At 42.0% G+C, this 24319-nt stretch overlaps 1 protein-coding gene across 1 annotated transcript in view; it reads left to right on the forward strand.

The window, feature by feature from the left end:
- The window catches only part of rhbdl1 (rhomboid like 1), a 281110-nt gene that overhangs the window by 149046 nt on the left and 107745 nt on the right, over positions 1-24319 (forward strand). Inside the window, exon 3 of the mRNA XM_033040365.1 lies at positions 18157-18381. Coding sequence (XP_032896256.1) covers positions 18157-18381 — 225 coding nt within the window. The remainder of the gene's footprint in view (positions 1-18156; positions 18382-24319) is intronic.

Below are 24319 nucleotides of genomic sequence, written 5' to 3' on the forward strand. Positions count from 1 at the left end.
CCCACTACTATTTGCCTACCGCCAAAATAGATCAATGGGGGATGCAATCTCCATGGCTATCCACCTTGCATTGGACAATAAGCACACATACGTCAGGCTGTTGTTCATCAACTGCAGTTCGGCGTTCAATACCATCATCCACTCCAAACTTATTATCAAATTCAGGGAACTCAACTTCCTCATTGACAAACCACAATCAATATGAAATGGCAACAACACTTCCTCCTCAATACCCATCAGCACAGAAGTATCTCAGATGTTGTGTGCTCAGACCCCTCCTCTACTCACTCAATGCCCATGATTGTGTAGCCAGACATGGTGCCAATGCCATTTTTAAATTTGTCGATGACACCACTGTTGTTGGATGAATTAAAGGTAATGATGAGTCGGAGTATAGTAGGGAGATTGATAATCTAATTGGATGGTGCCAGAACAACAACCTTGCTCTCAACATCAGCAAGACCAAGGAGATAATTGTTGACTTTAGAAGAGGGAAGCTGAAACCTGTCCTTCATTGATGGGTCAGTGGTGAAGAGAGTCACCAACTTCAAGTTCCTGCTGCATATATCTCTGAAGATCTGTCTTGAAGCCAAGACAGAAGTTTAGAACAAGATTGTACCATCTCAGCTCATGTTGGCCTTCAGAGGGAAATTCAAATCCTGACTTTCTGATGGAATGTGATAGACTGTGGCATGTACTGAACCCTGCTTTATGAAGTTGATGACTAGCTTCTTTGTTTACTGAAATTGAGGGAGAGATTGTTGCCTTGACATCATGTTATCAAGTTCTCTATTTCCTTCATCTGGTGTCATCTGCAAACTTGTAATTGGAGTATGAGCAGAATTTGACTGCAGCTGTGCATGTATAAGGGGCATCATTGGGGGCTGAAGATGCATTCCTGTGGGGCTCCAATGTTCAGATTATCGTGGAGAATATTTTGTCACCGATCCTCACTGATTGTGACCTATGGATCAGGAAATTGAGGATCCAGAAGAGTTGGGTGCTGACTCCTGGTTCCAAGTTTGGAGATGGATTTAGTCGGGATTATGGCGTTGAAGGCAGTGTTGTGGTCAACGAAGAGGAGATTGGTGTCCTTGTTGTCCAGCTACTCCAGAATTCAGAGTAAGCTCAGGGATTTGGACTGGGGAATGGTCACCATCTTTTCCCCAGGGTAGCAGAATCCAAAACTAGAGGGCATAGATTTAAGATGAGTGATAAAAGATTTACAGGGGACCTGAGTGAAAATATTTCCACACAGAGGATAAGAGTAAACGGAATGAGCTGCCAGAGGAAGTGCAACAGGTGGGAAGAATTACAAAGTTTAAAAAATATCCTCTCCAATACCTTCTCTACCACTGGCCTGAGGCTCACTGCTCCATAATTTACTGCTTTATCTCCTTCTCACTTCTAAAACAAAGGAATAACATTGGTTTCTCTCGAAGATAGACACAAAATGCTGGATTAACTCAGTGGGACAGGCAGCATCTCTGGAGGAGAAGGAATAGGTGACATTTCGGGTCGAGACCCTTCTTCATTGGTTTCTCTCTAGACCTCCGGGGCCTTGCTAGTGGCCAGAGAAGATAACAAATCTCCATCAAGGCCCCTTCAATCTCTTCTGCTGCCTCCGTCAGTAACCTGGGATAGATCCCATGTGGCCCTCAGGATGTATCCACCTTAGGCAACTGAATCATCCTACCCCAACCAGAGAGCAGTGCTGAACTACTATCTACCTCTCAGATGTCCCTCAGACTATCCTTGACTGGACTTTGCTGGCTTTACCTTGCACTAAACGTTATTCCCTCATCATGTATCTATAATACTGTAAATGGGATGCTTGTAACCATGTATTGCCTTTCTGCTGACTGGTTAGCACGCAACAAAAAGCTTTTTGCTGTACCTCGGCAATAAACTAAACTGAACTAATGCTAATAGCGAGCCCCAACACCATCTCCTTCTTGCCATAGCATATTACTATTCCCCACACAAATCTCACAGTCCTCCATGTCTTTCCCCTGGTGACTACAGCTGCAAAGTATTCATTTAGTAGCTCACTTATTAGCAAATGTGTCTGTAATTATGTTGACTCTGTGGATTTAGTTTCACTGTCTAATGTTTATCTATGAGTTTTACCAGTATAGAGTGATGGCGTTTTCCACACGAGACCACTGATGTAAGCAGTTTTATTTTAAGCAAACTTGAAAGTAAAGCCTTCAGGGCCATGCAGTATTTACATTCATAATTCACCCATCCACCCATCTATTTTATACACCATAATGTGCCTGCCAGCATAATGTGCCTGCCTGCCTCCCTTAATAATATAATTAATTCAAAGTTCAACAGTTAGCTGCATAGTGTAAGCAGGCGTGAAGGCCCAATGCGCTGGTGCTTTGCATAGCAAGGAACTGCAGATGCTGGTTAAAACCGAAGATAGACACAAAAAGCTGGAGTAACTCAGTGGGGCAGGCAGCATCTCTGGAGAGAAGGAATGGGTGACATTTCGGGTCGAGACACTTCTTCAGATGTCTGAAGAAGGGTCTCGACCTGAAACGTCACGCATTCCTTCTCTCCAGACATGCTGCCTGCCCCACTGAGTTACTCCAGCTTTTTGTGTCTATGCAATGGTGCTAGATGGGCAACCACTCCCATGTTCCAAAGAGTGAGAGCTAAATCCGATCATGCTGCTGAGCACAGAAAAATGTATATGTACATGTATACCTTAAATATATATATATAAATGTATATGTATACCTTAAATGAGGGGCCATCATCGACTCCACAGTCAAAAAGGTACAATTGAGGATGTACTTCCTGCAGCAGCTGAGGAAGCACAACCTGCCACAGGCAATGATGGTCCAATTCGATAAGGCCATTGTAGAGTCTGCCCTCACCTTCTCCATCATGGTCTGGTTTGGCTCAGCCACCAAGCACGACATCCGGAGGCTGCAGTGAATCGTCCAATCAGGTTATTGGCTGCAACCTTCCCTCCATTGACGAACTGTACACTGCAAGGGTCGGGAAGCGAGCGGGTAAGATCATCTCTGACCCCTCTCACCCTGGCCACAAACTCTTTGAATCACTTCACTCTTTAAGGCAACTCCAGACTGTCAAAGCTACCACAGCCAGACATAAAAACAGTTTTTTTCCACGAGTAGTAGCTCTTCTCAATAACCAAAAATATGTAGCCTCCTCTGGTATTTTATTTAATTCACATGTTTAATTGATAATGTTTTATTATTAATGTTTAATGTTTTATGTGTCATTCCTAACTGTCACTGTATGTCATGTTGTCACTTGTGGGCGGAGCACCAAGGCAAATTCCTTGTATGTGAATACCTGGCCAATAAACTTATTCATATAATTATTCATGACAGTAGGGAGGCAGACAGGGTGATGGCACTCTATATTGTTTTCATTTCATGGTCCACGATTGCTCCTTCTATGTAGCTTACTGGTGAAAGAGTGGAAAAGGAAATTGATAACAAATGAAAAATACATCTTTGGACTGATTCTTTCCCATGTTCATTAGGTATTTTGTGAACTATAAATGTGCATCATAATTATTATAGATCAAAATGAATACAAAGAGGAGCGCATTGAAGCAGATCTGAGCATCATACCTGAAGTTTGCTGTCTTTCAAATATGTAAATATATGCCTATCTGTCTATCTATTATAGCTCAATCAATTTGTATCTATCTTTGGTGTAAACCAGCATTTGCAGTTCCTCCCTACTTCCTACACACACACAGACTCACAGACTCACAGACACACAGCCACACAGACGCACACACACAGACACACACACACGTGTATATATATATATACACACACAAATAAATATACACACACACACACAAACACACACATGAATATATATACACACACACACACACACATGTATACACACACACACACACATATATACACACACACAAACACGTATATATATATGTGTATGTCTGTGTGTGTATATATATATGTGTGGTTCAATAGTTAGCTGCATACACACACACCAATATTGTAAAGACCAAAGAAAGTTGTGTAGGTGTACAGAATTATCATGCAAGAGTTGATTTAAGTGTATCAGTTCAGAGCATATGTTCCAGTTGGTCAGGCATGATTTCCATAGTTACAGCTGCAGAGCCACGGGCTGTTGCTATGGAAATGATGGCAAGCTAATTAGAACGTGCATTGATAAGACACACACTGAATGAGCCTGGTGATTGCTCTCCCCCACCCTCTGCTGGATTCATCATATCCACGTGAACCTATTATTTTTCTCCTTCCTCCCCACTCAAAAAATAAATGGGATGAATTTCCATTTTACATCAGAGCTCATTTTGGTTTAGAAAGCAGTGAGTACAAGGAAATTGTTTGTGTTTTCTCCATTGTCTTAAACTTGGACTAGTTAGATGATAGGTGATATGTTTAGCCACATAAAATCGACATTTAAAAAGGTTCAATGTACGGAGAAAATTCATTCTTCATTGCAAGGTTCATACTGTAACCCAAAGTACCTGTGGACTCACATTTTATGTCCCCGCATCAGTTAGGAATTAACACACCATGATAACATTGAAATAAATAACTTCTCTCAACGATTTGTATACATGTCCACAATTTGGATGATAATGTAGAGGGCATGATTGTAAGATTGTAGATGGCACCAAAGTGGGTGGTATCATAGATAACAAAAATGGTTATCAGAAATTGCAGCAGGCTCTTGATCAACTGGGCAAGCGAGCTGAGATATGGCTAATGGAACATAATTCCTTGTAAGTGGCGTCAGAGGTAGGTCGGGTGTTCAAGAAGGTTTTCAGTACATTGGCCTTCGTCAGTCAAGGTATTGAGTCTAGACGTTGGGTTGCTATGTTACAAGTTGTACAAGACATTGGTGAGGCCGCATTTGGAGTAATGTGTTCAGTTTTGGTCACCTTTCTATAGGAAGGATGTTGTTAAGCGAGAAAGAGTGCAGAGAAGATTTACAAGGACGTTGCCTGTGACCACGTGGGTTTTCTCCGGGTGCTCGGGTTTTCTCCCACATTCCAAAGACATGCAGGTTTGTAGGTTAATTGTCCCTAGTGTGGAGGATAGTGTACGCATGATCGTTGGTCAGCGCAGACTCAGTGGGCCAAAGAGCTTGTTTCCACGCAGTATCACTGAACTTAAAAAAGGAATGGTGAACATCTGGTGCTGCCAGAGGAGGTATTTGAGGCAGGTATTGCAACAACATTTAAAATACATTTGCACAGATCAATGGATAAGAAAGATTTAGAGGGCCAAACACAGGCAGGTGGGGTCTGTGTAGATGGTGTAATGTCTTCCGTAAGACCCTGTTGTGACTAGCACAATGAATACAGTCTGATATCTTGTAAGAAGGATTTAATCTACACAACCAGGAAACTTCTAGAAGGTCACCTGACCTCAGTCACGAGGCACCGGCACATTTACCAGCTTCTGCTTTTGGCCTCAAGGGGCGCTGGCATTTATATTAAATATACATCACATCTCCCCCTTCACTTTAATTACATCACATCTCCCCCTTCACTTTAATTACATCACATCTTCCCCTTCAACGTTGGGATCAAAACTAATAACTTGAATCTTTAATCAATTTAATGTGGATAAAGTATCACAAATAACACAGTGCTCTTCATACTACAAAACTATAAAATAATTGCCCAACAATTTTACATAACAACTCGAGTTGGGGGTTTTGACAATCGCCCACGCAAGTCGTATTTCCAACTAATTCTGTGTCGTATTTCTGTTGTGTGTGAGTGTGGTTTGGCACGCTTTGAGCCGATTCCCCCACCAGAGAACTTTGTGATACGGCCTGTGATAGTTCTCTTGAGTCTGGGAGACTAGCTCCTTCTGGGAGAGGGTTCCTCCTTGTGGGAGAGTGGTCGCGCTCGTCTGCTGCGTGTTGCCAGGGCATGTCTCAGCTGCTTCGTGCGCAGGTCGTATGTCCTTCCTGTTAGTGCGGAACTCAGTACCGCTCGGTGTAGAGATGACGAAGCTCCGAGGGACATATTTTCTCTTGCAATACGGCTACGTTGCCACTCGGTTAGTTTGGCACGAAACCACACCTGTTGTTGTTGTTCCAGGCGTTCTTCCATAAGACCTTGTTGTGACTAGCACAATGAATACACGTCCGACATCTTGTAAGAAGGATTTAATCTGCACAACCAGGAAACTTCTAGAAGATCACCTGACCTCAGTCCCGAGGCACCGGCACATTTGCCAGATTCTGCTTTTGGCCTCAAGGGGCACTGGCATTTATGTTACATATACATCACATCTCCCCCTTCACTTTAATTACACCACATCTCCCCCTTCACTTTAATTACATCACAGATGGGGCATCTTGTTCGGCAAGGGCAAGTTCGGCCACAGGTACTATTTCCATGCTGAAATGTTTCATACCTACACGAATTTTGCCCAAAGCTCTTAATCAACAATGACATTGGGCGGCACAATGACACAGCTGGTAGAGCTGCTGCTGCTTCACAGTGCCCAGGACCCTGGTACAATCCTGACCTCTGTCTTTGTGTCTTTCTGTGTAGCATTTAAACATTCTCTCTGCAACCATGCAGGTTTCCTCCGGGTGCTCTGGTTTACTCCCACATCCCAAAGCCGGGTGGGTTTGTAGGTTAATTGGCCTCAATATATTGCCCCAAGTGTGTAGGAAGTGGATGCCAAAATAGGGCACCATTGAAATAGTGTGAACGGCTGATTGATGGTTGGCATAGACTCGGTGTGCCCAAGTGCTTTACATGCTGCATCTTTCAATCAATCATTCAAAATACTTCTGAAGTATAATTAGTGTTGTAAGGAATCCAGCAGTGCTCTGATAAACTAGCAGTCCAACATGCTCTGGATTGTCAGACTTGATTGTGTGTTCAAGCTACTGGTGAAATTATTTGATCAGCAAGGATTAAAGACTTTCCTCCTTGAACAGTGGACCAGAAAAGTTGAAATCCTATTTGAGCTCAGGATCAATATTTCAGGAGCAATTGAATAGTTGAACCCTAATCATTCAGATTTTAGTCAGAAATGTCTACATCTAAAGACTCACTGTTTATGGTCTATGTGCATTGGACAAGGCCATTCAGGTGCTACCAGAATCAACATAGAAACATAGAAACATAGAAAAAAGGTGCAGGAGTAGGCCATTCGGCCCTTCGAGCCTGCACCGCCATTCAATATGATCATGGCTGATCATCCAACTCGGTATCCTGTACCTGCCTTCTCTCCATACCCCCTGATCCCTTAAGCCACAAGGGCCACATCTAATAACCATATAACCATATAACAATTACAGCACGGAAACAGGCCATCTCGGCCCTACAAGTCCGTGCCGAACAACTTTTTCCCCTTAGTCCCACCTGCCTGCACTCATACCATAACCCTCCATTCCCTTCTCATCCATATGCCTATCCAATTTATTTTTAAATGATACCAACGAACCTGCCTCCACCACTTCCACTGGAAGCTCATTCCACACCGCTACCACTCTCTGAGTAAAGAAGTTCCCCCTCATGTTACCCCTAAACTTCTGTCCCTTAATTCTGAAGTCATGTCCTCTTGTTTGAATCTTCCCTATTCTCAAAGGGAAAAGCTGGTCCACATCAACTCTGTCCCTCTCATCATTTTAAAGACCTCTATCAAGTCCCTCCTTAACCTTCTGCGCTCCAGAGAATAAAGACCTAACTTATTCAACATTTCTCTGTAACTTAGTTGTTGAAACCCAGGCAACATTCTAGTAAATCTCCTCTGTACTCTCTCTATTTTGTTGACATCCTTCCTATAATTGGGCGACCAAAATTGTACACCATACTCCAGATTTGGTCTCACCAATGCCTTGTACAATTTTAACATTACATCCCAGCTTCTATACTCAATGCTCTGATTTATAAAGGCTAGCATACCAAAAGCTTTCTTTACCACCCTGTCTATATGAGATTCCACCTTCAAGGAACTATGCACGGTTATTCCCAAATCTCTCTGTTCAACTGCATTCTTCAATTCCCTACCATTTACCATGTATGTCCTATTTTGATTTGTCCTGCCAAGGTGTAGCACCTCACATTTATCAGCATTAAACTCCATCTGCCATCTTTCAGCCCATTCTTCCAAATGGCCTAAATCACTCTGTAGACTTTGGAAATCCACTTCATTATCCACAACACCCCCTATCTTGGTATCATCTACATATTTACTAATCCAATTTACCACACCTTCATCCAGATCATTGATGTACATGACAAACAACAAAGGACCCAACACAGATCCCTGAGGCACCCCACTAGTCACCTGCCGCCAACCCGACAAACAGCCATCCACCATTACCCTCTGGCGTCTCCCATTCAGCCACTGCTGAATCCATCTTGCTACTCCTGCATTTATACCCAACAGTTGAACCTTCTTAACCAACCTTCCATGAGGAACCTTGTCAAAGGCCTTACTAAAGTCCATATAGACAACATCCACTGCTTTACCCTCGTCAATTTCCCTAGTAACCTCTTCAACAAATTCAAGAAGATTAGTCAAACATGACCTTCCAGGCACAAATCCATGTTGACTGTTCCTAATCAGACCCTGTTTATCCAGATGCTTATATATATTATCTCTAAGTATCTTTTCCATTAATTTGCCCACCACTGAAGTCAAACTAACAGGTCTATAATTGCTAGATTTACTCTTAGAACCCTTTTTAAACAATGGAACAACATGCGCAGTACGCCAATCCTCGGGGACTATTCCCGTTTCTAATGACATTTGAAATATTTCTGTCATAGCCCCGGCTATTTCTACACTAACTTCCCTCAATGTCCTAGGGAATATCCTGTCAGGACCTGGAGACTTATCCACTTTTATTTTTTCAAAAGTGTCAGTACTTCTTTTACTTTGAAACTCATAGTATCCATAGCTACTCTACTAGTTTCCCTTACCTCACATAATTCAATATCCTTCTCCTTGGTGAATACCGAAGAAAAGAAATTGTTCAATATCTCCCCCATCTCTTTTGGCTCTGCAGATAGCTGTCCACTCTGTCTCTCCAATGGACCAATTTTATCCCTCGTTATCCTTTTGCTATTAATATAGCTGTAGAAACCTTTTGGATTTACTTTCACCTTACTTGCCAAAGCAACCTCATATCTTCTTTTAGCTTTTCTAATTTATTTCTTAAGATTCTTTTTACATTCCTTATACTCCTCAAGCACCTCATTTACTTCATGCTGCCTATAATTATTGTAGATCTCCCTCTTTTTCCGAACAAGATGTCCAATTTCCCTTGAAAACCAGGGCTCTTTCCAATTTTTACTGTTTCCTTTCAACCGAACAGGAACATAAAGATTCTGTACTATTAAAATTTCCCCTTTAAATGTCCTCAATTTCTCTTCTACATCCTTCCCATAAAACAAAATATCCCAGTTCACTCCTTTTAAATCACTTCGCATCTCATCAAAGTTAGCCTTTCTCCAATCAAAAATCTCAACCCTAGGTCCAATTCTGACCCTCTCCATAATTATATTGAAACTAATGATATTGTGATCACTGGACCCGAAGTGCTCCCCAACGCATACCTCCGCCACCTGTCCCATCTCATTTCCTAACAAGAGGTCCAGCACTGCCCCTCCTCTAGTAGGCACCTCTATGTATTGCTGCAAAAAACTATCCTGCACACATTTTACAAACTCCAAACCATCCAGCCCATTTACAGAATGTGTTTCCCAGTCTATATGTGGAAAGTTGAAATCTCCCACAATCACTACCTTGTGCTTACTATTAATATCTGCTATCTCCTTACATATTTGCTCTTCCAATTCTCGATCCCCATTTGGCGGTCTATAATACACCCCTATAAGTGTTGCTACACCTTTCCCACTTCTCAGTTCCACCCAAATAGCCTCCCTAGATGAGTCCTCCAATCTATCCTGCCAAAGCACTGCTGTAATATCTTCCCTGACTAGCAATGCAACACCTCCACCTCTTGCCCCTCCAATTCTATCACACCTGAAGCAACGAAATCCTGGAATATTTAGTTTCGAATCACAGCCCTCCTGCAACCATGTTTCACTGATCGCCACAACATCATACTTCCAGGTGTCTATCCAGATTCTAAGCTCATCCACCATTCTTACAATGCTCCTAGCATTAAAATATGCACATTTAATAAACCCCCCGCCTCTTATTCTCAGTTTATTTCCTTTTTCTTCTTTCTCCTCTTGTGTCCGAGTGCTTCCCTTTTCTGCTTCCTGCCTCCCATTCTGTCTACTAGCTTTCTCTATTTGAGTCCCTCGCCCCAACCATTCTAGTTTAAAGTCTCCCCAGTAGCCTTTGCAAATTTCCCCGCCAGGATATTGGTCCCCCTCGGGTTCAAGTGCAACCCATCCTTTCTGTGCAGGTCCCACCTTCCCCAAAAGAAGTCCCAATGATCCAGAAACTTGAATCCCTGCCCTCTGCACCAGTCCCTCAGCCACGCATTTATCCTCCACCTCGCTCCATTCTTACTCTCACTGTCGCGTGGCACAGGCAGTAATCCTGAGATTGTTACCTTTTTGGTCCTTTTCCTTAACTCTCCTCCCAACTCCCTAAATCCTCCCTTCAGGACCTCTTCCCTTTTTTTACCTATGTCATTGGTACCTATATGTACCACAACCTCAGGCTCCTCTCCCTCTGATTTCAGGATATCTTGGACGCGTTGAGACACGTCCGAGACCTTGGCACCAGGGAGGCAGACCACCATCCTGGTCTCCCGACTGCGTCCACAGAATCGCCTATCCGACCGCCTAACAATAGAGTCCCCTAATGCCCCTGTCCCACTTAGGAAACCTGAACGCAAACCTCTGGAGACTTTGCGCCCCACCCAAGGTTTCCGTGCGGTTCCCGGAGGTTTCCGCTTCTTCAATGTTCCGGCGATTATTTCAAAAAATTCAAAACCGGCCGTGACTAAAAATAGGTTGCCGTTTAAAAAATCGGTAATTTTTTAGTCGAAGCCAGTTGCGATGCTAGTTGAAGGTGGTTGCCGGAGGTTGCAGGTGGTTGCCGGAGGTTGCAGGTGCTTGCAGGTAGTGGAAGTTAAGACTTTCCACTACCTGCAACCTCCGGCAACCACCTTCAACTAGCATCGAAACCGGCTTCGACTAAAAAATTACCGATTTTTTAAACGGCAATCTATTTTTAGTCGCGGCTGGTTTTGAATTTTTTGAAATAATCGCCGGAACATAGAAGAAGCGGAAACCACTTTCGACCATTAGGGAGACTAACAAAAACCTCCGGGAACCGCACGGAAACCTTGGGTGGGGCGCAAAGTCTCCAGATGTTTCCGTTCAGGTTTCCTAAGTGGGACAGGGGCATAACTCCCTCTTAAATATAGCCAATGAACTGGCCTCAACTACATTCTGTGGCAGAGAATTCCAGAGATTCATCACTCTCTGTGTGAATTTTTTTTTCTCATCTCTGTCCTAAAATATTTCCCCTTTATCCTTAAACTGTGACCCCTTGTTCTGGACTTCCCCAACATCGGGAACAATCTTCCTGCATCTAGCCTGTCCAACCCCTTGAGAATTTTGTAAGTTTCTATAAGATCCCCCCTCAATCTTCTAAATTCTAGCGAGTACAAGAGAGTATAAGGTGGAGGTAGCAAAAAATATATAAACAGCTCCTGTGCAGGAAAGAACTGCAGATGCTGGTTTAAATCGAAGATAGACACAAAATGCTGGAGTAACTCAGCGTGACAGGCAGCATCTCTGGAGAGAAGGAATGGGTGACGTTTCTGGTCGAGACCCTTCAGACTATCACAAGCTCCTCCTGTATGCAGGATAGCAATTTTTTAAAAGTTAAATAAGAATAGGCAGTGATAGGAAAGAAATTAAAAATGTAAAATTATAAGGAAATGATGTCTGGAAACTGATTTGCACATCATCCAAAAGGCATCGTGCAAACAAATATTAACAGAGGAACTATAATTTTGCATGCATTTCTGGGTGTGAAAGATGGTTGCTAAGCATGCACTTTTTGACGTGTGAAACTCATACCCATAATATATTCCTGGAATGCGATGCCCAAAATCTGGTTGTGGTAGGATTTCCAACAATATTTATCTTAATTCTGATAGGAGTCGTTTTATTACAGAAAACAAATGGGTTTTATTCATGATGAAGGCTCAAAGTGAGTGTTATTTGAAGGGTTGGATTTACAGCAGGAGGCAGACTGCTGCCTAACTCCATCCACACAAACAACAAGCAGACTGGTCAAACTGAACCCCATCATCTTTGGCCGTCTACGGAGCAAACAGGGATCCCAGTCACGACACTATAAGTCAGGCGGTTATCCCTCAAAACTAAATGGCCAGAAGAAATCCCATCGTTCTGTGTCCATTCGATCAGAAATAAAACTGGTGAAAGCCATCTGACAAAAGAGGGGTCTTGATGCGTAATGTCACCTATTCCTTTTCTGCAGAGATGCTGCCTGTCCTACTGAGTCATTCCAGCTTTTTGTGTCTACAAAGGAGACTCATGGCAGGAGGTTACCAGGTCATGCAGCATCTGTGGAGGGAAATGGACAAATGATGTCAGGAGAAGGGTCCCAACCCGAGACGTTATCTGTCCATCTCCCTCCGCAGATTCCAGCGTCTGCAGTCTCTTGTGTCTTCATGGCAGGAAGTTGTGGGGAGGCATGCGTGTGGGTGTGAAAATAGACACAAAGTGCTGGAGTAACGCAGCGGGTCAGGCAGCATCTTTGGAGTGAAAAAGAAGAGGCGATGTTTCCGGTTGGAACCCTTCTTCTGACCAAGAGTAAAGGGGCTGCCCCATTGCGGCGACCTAATTGGCGAGTTTCGAAGAGTTTAGGAGAGTTTGAAAAAATGTCATGTTGAAGACCTCCTTCGAATATGTAGAAGACCTCCTTCGATCTCCTTCGACTATGTTGAAGACCAGCTTCGACTAGCTACGACTAACTTCGGGAAAATTGGACACCGAATAGTGGAGAGTGAAGACGACCTCCTTCGATCTCCTTCGACCTCCCTTCGACTATGATGAAGACTATCTACAACTACCTTAGACTGCCTTCGACTACCCTCGATTACCTACGACTAACATGCCGACCTGCTACGACTAAACCTACAAGCACAAAAAGTATCGATTTTTTCCATGGTGACCTTTTTTTACTCGCTGGCATTTTTCAACATGTTGAAAAATACGCCGCGACCTAGCAGAGGCCTCGAGTACGCGGGGACTACTCTCGAGCATGAAGGAGAGTTACAAACACCTCCTACGACCTTGTGTCGACCATGCTGCGTGTATGAGTCAATACAATACAATACAATACAATTTATTTGTCATTCGAACCTCATTGAGGTTCAAACGAAATGTCGAGGGCAAACTCGCCAGAACTCGCGGATTAGGTGGGACAGCCCCTTAACGGTGGGAGAATAGGGGGGGGGTGCCCCGTCCATGTGTGAATGCAGAAGTTGAAAATATCCAAACGGGTTCCTCACTCACTGATAGAGCTTATTTTGACAACCGAATACATTAGAGAACAGCAAAATGTTTTACTTGGCTTAATCAGCAGAAACAGAGAGCAAGGAACTTGAGGCAAAGTTTCTGAGAAGAACGGTGATCACAACTTTAATAATTTAAGCCTCCTTAGAGAGCAATGGAAACATCAATGTGATTCTTTCAAGGTCAAATCAGAGTAAACCTCACTCTACATATCTTGCACATATGATGTTTTGCTGGTCACCACTGCATTGCAGAGATCATGAACAGCTCGACTGGCAAAGTGAGGATCATTCCATTTTTGATTAATGCAACTCATGCGCTTGTATCTGTAGGGACCTTTACCTGTAGCGCACACTTGCCAAAAGTGCAAAACCTCACACTCATGCCTTTAACAAACAGCTTGCTATCAAATTCCTGCCTTGAAGCTCCCTCACACAACAAAACGGTCACCAGCACTCAATCTACTTCATGCCAAGATGATTCAGGCAATCATTCACGACTGATACTGCCCAGTGGATGAAAGAGTGCTAGATATATGGTGTGTGACCCTACAAGAACTACTTCCTGTGGTTAGCACTGATGGAAAAGTGCCATTGACGTGGTCAATTGAATCTCTAACAACGGTTGATCCTGAACCCGTGCAGTGCTATTCAAGATGGGTGAAGAAGGGTCTTGACCCAAAGCGTCACCCATCCCTTCTTTCCATCCTGCATGTCCTGCTGACTTATTCCAGGATTTTGTGTATATCTTTGGTGTAAACCAGCATCTGCAGTTCCCTCCTACACAGTGCTATTTCAAGGTTTGGAATGGGCAGTGACAGATTTACGGTTTAGTTTATGGTCACGTGTTCCGAGGTACAGTGAAAAACTTTTGTTGCGTGCTAACCAGTCAGCGGAAAGGCAATACATGATTACAATCGAGCTATTTACAACGTATAGCTACATGATAAGGAAATAACGTATAGTGCAAGGTAAAGCCAGCAAAGTCCGAGCAAGGATAGTCTGAGGGCCAGCAATGAGGTAGATAGTAGTTCAGCACTGCTCTCTGGTTGTGGTAGGATGATTTAGTTACCTGATAACAGCTGGGAAGAAACTGTCTCTGAGTTTGGAGGTGTGCGTTTATCATACTTCTATACTTTTTACTTGATGGGAGAGGGGAGAAGAGGGAGTGGCCAGGGTGCGACTTGTCCTTGATTATGCTGCTGGCCTTGCTGAGGCAATGTGAGGTATAAATGGAGTCAATAGAAGGGAGGTTGGTTTGTGTGTGTGTGATGGTCTGGTCTGCGTGCACAATTCGCTGCAATTTCTTGCGGTCTTGGATGGAACTGTTCCCAGACCAAGCTACGATGCATCCTGATAAAATGCTTTCTGTGGTGCATCTGTAGAAGTTGGTGAGAGTTGTTCGGGGCATGCCGAACGTCCTCTGCCTTCTAAGGAAATAGAGGCGTTGGTGTGCTTTCTTGTTTGTTGCTTCAATGTGGGTGGTCCAGGAGAAGTTGTTGGTGATATTGACTTCTAGGAATTTGAAGTTTTCAACCATCTCTACATCAGCGTCGTCAATGCAAACTGGGGTGTGTGTACCGCTTCGCTTCCTGAAGTCGATCACTATCTCCTTTATTTGGCTGACATTGAGAGAAAGGTTGTCGTCTCCACACCAGGACACGAGGTTCTCGATCTCCTTCCTGTTCTTCATCTCATCGTTTATTTGATATCCTGGAAAACATTTTTTTTTGTTTAGAGATTTTAGAAAAATTATTGTGGGCATTAATAACGGTATTTTAATGCCAGAAAATAACACTGTTGTTGAAATTCTGGGCCCATAACTCACATCTTTCAGCAATAACTTATTTGAAGCAAAATTCAGATCCTGGGGTAGCATCCATGGCACTTTAATTTGCAAATTGGAATCCGTGGAAACTTTCCAACTAACTTCTTGCCAGCAGCTGCTGATAGATGGTGTGAGCTGCCACATGTAACCTCAACAACATGGTTGAACGACGCCGAGTAATTAATGATTCCAGTTTAGTAAGAAGAACTGGAATGTGGCACCCTGGAAGATTCTGTTTGTTACTCTGATATTTCCAAATAACACTGTTTGACCTGTAAGTCCTTTGTGACATTGTAAGATATCTGCAACTCAAAGGAGCAGTAAATCCTGAGTAGCTATTATTCTCTCAAGATCCAATTGATTAAATGAAGGCTTTGAAAAGCATTGGGTACATTCAGCTCCATGTCTGAATAGACAGATTTCTTGTATGCTTGCCAGTTGATAGAAAATCATAGAGTGATACAGTGTGGAAACAGGCCCTTCGGTCCAACTTGCCCACACCAGCCAACATGTCCCAGCTACATTAGTCCCACATGCTTGTGTTTGGTCCACATCCCTCCAAACCTGTCCTATCCATGATGTTCCATGTGTCGAAGGTGTTGAATGTTTCTTGGGCAACTTAGAGGAATTTTGGTTTCTTCTAAGTCCTTGGAATTAATAATGGATGCTGTTACAATGGTAAAATGATACAAAAACCTTTCAATCAAGAAACTATCATAGTGGTACCATTGGTCAGAGATAAACCTAGTGCCATGTCTTCAGGTAATGTGTCTTGGTCCCAACTAAAGAGTTCTAAATCCCAGTACAAGAAATAATAGTGATGTTTCACCGGCAAATGGCTTGATATTCGGAATGATTTCCTCTGTACTTTTCTGGACCCTCTATGGTAGAGAGATTGGTCTGAATGTACCAAACTGGTAGTCATTCATTCTTTAATAGCAAAATTAGCCACATTATTAAGAGCTTGAATTACTGATATGTCATGGAGTTTATTAAATCAGCACCAGGAGTCTTTACTCATTGTGGAGTATCAGGGAAGCATTAGCTTTTAGTAGGTATGTTGCAAAACCTACCTTCAGCGGGGCTGCAGATCTGTCCCAGCCTGTGTGTGTGATTTTGGCGCCGTTGAGAGGGGGGGGGGGGGGGGGGGGGGGCGGGTTTAAAACGCGATTTTCCCTAGGCTATTCAAATCGAGGTTGTTCAGCCTACTTAGTTGCTGACGAAAAATCGCTGGGAGATTCTTTCGCTGGAGCTATTTTTAAACTTAATTGGTTAATTTAATTGTTATAGTAGGTTAAAAATTATCCTCTAAACCCGCGACCGCCGACAATGGGACGGACCTCATGCAGGGGACAACGGAAGGTAGGTTGTTTATTTTTACATTAAAAAGGGCTTCTTAAGATCCCTTTATACAAAGTTTTATGTTGCGAGTAGCTAATTTGGGGCCCCATTAAATCCCGCAGTATTTTTCTGGGCATATGGGGGTACAAATCTACCGCATTGGGAACGTTCCAAACCAGCGCGTGCCACAGAGTTCCACAGGATCCCACTCGAAAGCTGATTTAAATGGCCATTAATTTACAGCAATTGAACACTAAATTCCTTCCATTTGGCCTATAAATTAATGTAAATGAGATTTTAAAATCATGTTTTATTGTGAATTCTTTGTGAATGTCATTTGGACACTTAGGCTATTTAAAAATATTAATCTTTTCTTAAGAAATGGATAGATGTTTAGATCTAGTAATTAAAGTTTGGAATTAGCTACAATTGGGTAACTAACTAATTATATGCTTTAATTTCAGGTCATCAAAGCAAGATTGTTTCATATTTGTTTCAGAATGCTTCAATCTATAATAACTGAAAATGTCTTTCAGTTCTCTTAATTTTTAAGAAAGTTATGGCCATTTCACTGTCCTCGATCACAACTTTTGTGTTAAGTCAATGGAAAATCAACAGGGAACAAGATGCTATTTCCGAGTATGAAAATGGCCATAACATTTTTAATACTGAAGATATGAAAGTGAATTAGGTGTCAAATTAAACTTATTTTTGTGCTTTATCTGATGGGATAAATTGCAGACTTGATTTTTAAAATCTCAAAATTTGTAACATTGCTACTTTTAGAATAAAAGCTATGAGGCTACAAATGGAATCCGGAGATCCAGCTCAGCTCTTTCATTTCTTGATCGTGTCATGTACAGATACTCATTGCCTGTTTGTCTGAATATATTGGCACAGTGGAAAGTTTGAAAGTTTATTTAAAGCTAATTCAGATTGGTCTGGAACAATTCTAGAGAGTCTTTCCCGCTGTGATTTGAAGTATGTGGGTGTTAATCCAAGAGTGGGAGATGGGTTAGGGTTAAAGGTGAGAGTTAAAAATTCCTGCACCTGCATTTGCCCATATTGGCGGGGACATGCAGTTGTGAATTTAGTCTAATCAGTAGAGAATGTGTGAGTATGTACTTTGTGTGTGTGTGAGTGTATGTGTTTGTGAGAGAGTGAGTGTATGTGCGAGTGTGTATGTAGGCATTGCTGTGTACATGTTGATCTGGTATACTCCCTTGGATGGTGGCTTGGTGTTGACACAACTGTGTCAGTTTGCACAATTTGTTTCAGTCCAGCGTGCACATGCTTGTGTCAGTCTGGTGTGTGGATTAAATCCGACCTGTGTATCTGTGACAGTCTGCTCGTTGTGTGTGCTTGCGTTGCTTTGATGTGCGCATGTGTGCCTGCACGTCAGTCTGGTGCTGATTTTTCTGATGTTTCTTTGTGATTTTGTGTTCGCTATTTTCACAGGCCCCCTTCATCTCTTGTTGCAGATGAGCAGCAAGCGCTCAAGCAGCTTCCGAAGAGCAATATCCAATGGACACCGGAACCTGCCACGTGAATTCTTGCTCGACGAACCTGGCCTAACCTTCTACAAGCGTTTGGTGAGGCATGTAGCATATGAGATCCTGCCATGTGAGGTGGACAGACGCTGGTACTACAGCCAGTATCGAGGTTGCCCACCACCTCTCTTCATGACAGTCCTCACCATCATTCAGGTTGAGTATAGCCCTGCCAATACATTGTCTCTTTTCAATCGCTTTCCCTTTTTAACCTAAAAAATTATGACAGCAACTATTAGAAATTAACTCCAAAAGAGCTTGCAATAAATATCTGTAATCTTGCTATTCTGAATGAAAAGTAAAGAGGAAAATCCACCAATGCTTTAAATATATGAGGTGGGAAATGATTGAGTCATCCTGGGAGCATGAAGAGATGTGTTGCTGATTTTCTACCAGTGAAGATTGATCGGAACTCCTTCATTTTTTGTCATCACTTCACACAAATGTCAAAATCCATGCTGAAATATCCGTGGATAGACACAAAATGCTGGAGTAACTCAGCGGGACAGACGGGTCTGAAGAAGAGTCTCGACCTGAAATGTCACACATTCCTTCTCTCAAGAGATGCTGTCTTTCCCACTGAGTTACTCCACCATTTTAGACAATAGACAATAGATCTATAGGTGCAGGAGTAGGCCATTCAGCCCTTTCGTGCCAGCACTGCCATTCACTGTGATCATGGCGGATCATCCACAATCAGTTCCTGCCTTCTCCCCATATCCCTTGACTATCTTCGGTGTAAACCACCATCTGCAGTTCCTTCCTACACTTGAGATATCCATTTGTGAGATTATCTAAATTCTCTCATCTTAGAGTCATTGTATGATCCTGGGACATTCTTCCTCCTCAGACATGCACAAGCACACCCACACACACATGCGTGTATAAACATGCATGCACGCACACACAGCTATTTATTGGTAACCACTTTATAATGTGGTTACAAACCACCAATCAATCAAGTAAGATGGTGTGATTAAGGGACGAGAATTTATTTTTAAGAGCTTCTTTCATGTACACATTGATTCCAAATAATCCAAAATGGGGCCAGGTTCTTGCCAAGGACCAGCTACTGCCTCATCATAATGAACAGATTGTTGGCAAAGATTTGAATGGAATGTGCAAAAGCTAAACGCCCCATAGATTTTGTTGTTACCTCTGTGTAGTTGGAGTGGGAAAAAGAGGAAAAATTGAGAAAATTAAGTGGCTTTTTATTAATCATGCAAGTAATACAATCATTGAAATTTGAATAAATCTTAATACTTTTCATATTAGGAATTGTTTCTGTATCTTGGTCTATAAACTGAAATCTGTCCCAGCTTGAGGATCTGGAAACTTTAAATATTTGTAAGAATTCTGAGAAGGATAAAGTAATTGAAACCATGACCGGTGCCAGAATCTATCCCAATATAATCATTTAAACTTCAAAAGTGAGCCTTATGTTAATATATTATAGATTCCACAGAAAAATATATTTCAAATATAATAGAATATAAAGTAATAATAAAGAATCTATTTAAAAATAAAACGATATGTCATCAAGTAATCCTGTCCCAAACTTTTTAAATACTTCAAAATATGTTTTCTTAGGGAAAATGTTCCCAATGTTGGGGGAGTCCAGAACCAGGAGTCACATTTTAAGAATAAGGGGTAGGCCATTTAGGACTGAGATGAGGAAAAACGTTTTCACCCAGAGAGTTGTGAATCTGTGGAATTCTCTGCCACAGAAGGCAGCGGAGGCCAATTCAATGGATGTTTTTCAAGGGAGAGTCAGTTATAACTCTCAAGGCTAATAGATTGAAGGGATATGGGGGAAAAAGCAGGAACATGGTACTGATTTTGGATGATCAACCATGATCATATTGAATGGCGGTGCTGGCTCGAAGGGCTGAATGGCTTACTCTTGCACCTATCTTCTATGTTTCTATGTTTATTCCTGGTTTGTTGACTGAGGTATTGTTTGAACAATGTATTTCGTTTTGCAATAAAGATTCTTTGAGGGGATTGTAATAATTGAAAGTCTGAAATGAAAAAAATAGGTATAACACTTATAATGAGACTTCTTTTTCCTGCAATGCAGAATTAGTATGTTATCATATTTAGTTCTTTTTATACGACATTGAAAATATTGTAACTTAGGCAAATATCAGTGGACAGGCTATATTAAATCAAAAGTCATTTTTGAATAGCGAACATCAAGATTTGAAATTAAATTAACATTTTATTGAACTAAATTAAAAATCTATTTAATTACCAGAGGAATAGGATAAATTGACATGTTAATTTTTTCCCGTGAAAATCTCACTGATTTTGAAGTGTAGGCCACAAAGTTTTAAAGCCCTGTCCCACGGTATGAGTTCATTCCAAGAGTTCTCCCGAGTTTGCCCTGATTCGAACTCGGAGATTTACGGTAATGGCCACTCATTGGTACTCGGGGCTCTCATGGACATTTTTCAACATGTTGAGAAAACTTCATGAGTCTTCCCGTGCCTACCTGCCTTTAGCGAGTCTTCCCGAGTACCTGCCGTTAGCGTTATTAGCCGCTAAGAGACGTCCCCGAGCTCCGACGTACCCGCTACGTTCATTCTCCGTGCTTACCACGAGTTTGATTTTTTTTAAACTCAGGAGAGCTCTTGGAATGAACTCGTACCGTGGGACAGGGCTATTAGTGACCGTTGTGGAGTGAATTTACCTATTTTTCTTAGTACTTTTTCAATGACGCATTAGTTTAAAGAGATACCTCAGATCCAAAATCATTAGCATCAAAGCACATTTAAAATAATTCTCAATCTGAAAACCAGCATACATTTTATAAAGCACTGAGATGAATTAGCATATTATATTTTTAAAGTGTTATTCTTTCTTATTTTCATTCATGATGCTTAGGTATTTTTATCTGAGGGAACTATGACCTACATGCATTTTTGAACCCATAGAATAAATATAGTTTACTTGTCATTATAAATGCTCTCTTGCATCAGTGCAGGAGCAGGTCATAAATATCTCGACATGTCGAATCAGTTAAGTTAATTGTGGTGGAGAAGTCTGCAGAACAGCGCAACTTATGAATAAAGGCATCAACGGAAATCTCAAGGTCGCATTTGCTTGCACATTGTAAATAGTGGTGAATGGCAATGAATTTCTGCAACAATGTGAAGACAGAGTCATATAGCATGGAACCAGACCCTTCAGCCCAGTTTGCCTATTCCAATCAAGGGGCATCATCTATACTTGCCCCGCCAGACTGCTTTTGGCCTATATCCCTCAAAATCTTCCCTATCCATGTACCTGTCCAAATCTCTTTTAAATGTTGTTATATTTTCTGCCTCAACCACCTCCTACGGCAGTTCATTTCATATACCCACCACTGTCTGTGTGAAAAAGTTGTCCCTCAGATTCCTATTAAATCTTTACCCTCTGGTTCTTGATTCCCCTACTCTGGGTAAAAGGCCCTGCACATCTAAATCTATTCCTCTCATGATCTCATACACCTTTATAAGATCACCTGTCATCACAGATAAGGAAGCTTATTCCTTGGAGCTCCAAGGAATAAAGTCCTGGCCTGCCCAACCTCTCCCCATAGCTCAGTCCTTCAAGTCCTGGCAATCTCCTTGGAAATCTTCTCTGCACTTTTTCCAGCTAAACAACATATTTCCTGTTGCACGGTGAACAAAACTGGACACAATATTCTGGTTGTGGCCTCACCTTAACATCCCAACTTCTATACTGAATATCCTGACTGATGAAGGCCAATGTGCTGAAAACCTTCTTGATCACCTTATCTACCTGTGATGCCACTTTCAAGGAACTGTGTACCTGCTCTCCTAGGTCCTTCTGCTCTGCAACACTCCCCTGTGCTCTGTCATTTACATATCTGGTTAGACTTCCCAAAGTGGAACACCTTACATTTATCTCCATTAACCATTCCTCTGCTCACTTGCCCAACTGATCAAAATCCTGCTCTAACCATTGATATTCTTCATTGCTATCTACAATATCACCCACTTCAGTGTTATCTGTAAACTTACTAATCCTGCCTTGTACATTCTCATCCAAATCGTTGATATAATCCTTGACATGCATTATTTCAGAAAGGCTTTGTTTTAACAAAACATCTTATTGTGACTGCAGAACCTCTCAAAATACTTTAAATCAAATGACAAGGGACATACAGCAAGATTTGATTTTGAATAGCAATACACCTTAAGTGTTAATGATTCAGCCACTATATGTGCTACAGTTGGAAGAGAATGGGCTAGATAACGATAGTCAATAGACAATAACCATATAACCATATAACCATTTAACAATTACAGCACGGAAACAGGCCATCTCGACCCTTCTAGTCCGTGCCGAACACGTATTCTCCCCTAGTCCCATATACCGGCGCTCAGACCATAACTATCCAATTTATTTTTAAATGATAAAAACGAACCTGCCTCCACCACCTTTCCTGGAAGCACATTCCACACAGCCACCACTCTCTGAGTAAAGAAGTTCCCCCTCATGTTACCCCTAAACTTCTGTCCCTTAATTCTCAAGTCATGTCCCCTTGTTTGAATCTTCCCTACTCTCAGTGGGAAAAGCTTATCCACGTCAACTCTGTCTATCCCTCTCATCATTTTAAAGACCTCTATTAAGTCCCCCCTTAACCTTCTGCGCTCCAAAGAATAAAGCCCTAACTTGTTCAACCTTTCTCTGTAACTTAGTTGCTGAAACCCAGGCAACATTCTAGTAAATCTTTTCTGTACTCTCTCTATTTTGTTGACATCCTTCCTATAATTAGGCGACCAAAATTGTACCCCATACTCCAGAATTGGCCTCACCAATGCCTTGTACAATTTTAACATTACATCCCAACTTCTATACTCAATGCTCTGATTTATAAAGGCCAGCACACCAAAAGCTTTCTTTACCACCCTATCTACATGAGATTCCACTTTCAGGGAACTGTGCACAGTTATTCCCAGATCCCTCTGTTCACCTGCATTCTTCAATTCCCTACCATTTACCATGTACGTCCTATTTTGATTTGTCCTGCCAAGATGTAGCACCTCACACTTATCAGCATTAAACTCCATCTGCCATCTTTCAGTCCACTCTTCCAACTGGCATAAATCTCTCTGTAGACTTTGAAAATCTACTTCATTATCCACAACCCCACCTAATTTAGTATCATCTGCATACTTACTAATCCAATTTACCACACCATCATCCAGATCATTGATGTACATGACAAACAACAGTGGACCCAACACAGATCCCTGTGGCACCCCACTAGTCACCGGCCTCCAACCTGACAAACAACCATCCACCGTTACTCTCTGGCATCTCCCATTCAGCCACTGTTGAATCCATCTTGCTACTCCACCATTAATACCCAACCATTGAACCTTCTTAACCAACCTTCCATGAGGAACCTTGTCAAAGGCCTTACTGAAGTCCATATATACAACATCCACTGCTTTACCCTCATCAATTTCCCGAGTAACCTCTTCAAAAAATTCAAGAAGATTAGTCAAACATGACCTTCCAGGCACAAATCCATGTTGACTGTTCCTAATCAGACCCTGTTTATCCAGATGTTTATATATATTATCTCTAAGTATCCTTTCCATTAATTTGCCCACCACTGACGTCAAACTAACAGGTCTATAATTGCTAGGTTTACTCTTAGACCCCTTTTTAAACAATGGAACAACATGCGCAGTACGTCAATCCTCCGGTACTATTCCCGTTTCTAATGACATTTGAAATATTTCTGTGATAGCCCCTGCTATTTCTACACTAACTTCCCTCAATGTCCTAGGGAATATCCTGTCCGGACCTGGAGACTTATCCACTTTTATATTTCTCAAAAGTGTCAGTACTTCCTCTTCTTTGAATCTCATAGTTTCCATAGCTACTCTATTTGTTTCCCTTACCTCACATAATTCAATATCCTTCTCCTTGGTGAATACCGAAGAAAATAAATTGTTCAATATCTCCCCCATCTCTTTTGGCTCTGCAGATAGCTGTCCACTCTGACTCTCTAATGGACCAATTTTATCCCTCGTTATCCTTTTGATATTAATATAGCTGTAGAAACCCTTTG

This window comes from Amblyraja radiata, chromosome 22, assembly GCF_010909765.2.
Source record: "Amblyraja radiata isolate CabotCenter1 chromosome 22, sAmbRad1.1.pri, whole genome shotgun sequence".
Classification (NCBI taxonomy): Eukaryota; Metazoa; Chordata; class Chondrichthyes; order Rajiformes; family Rajidae; genus Amblyraja; species Amblyraja radiata.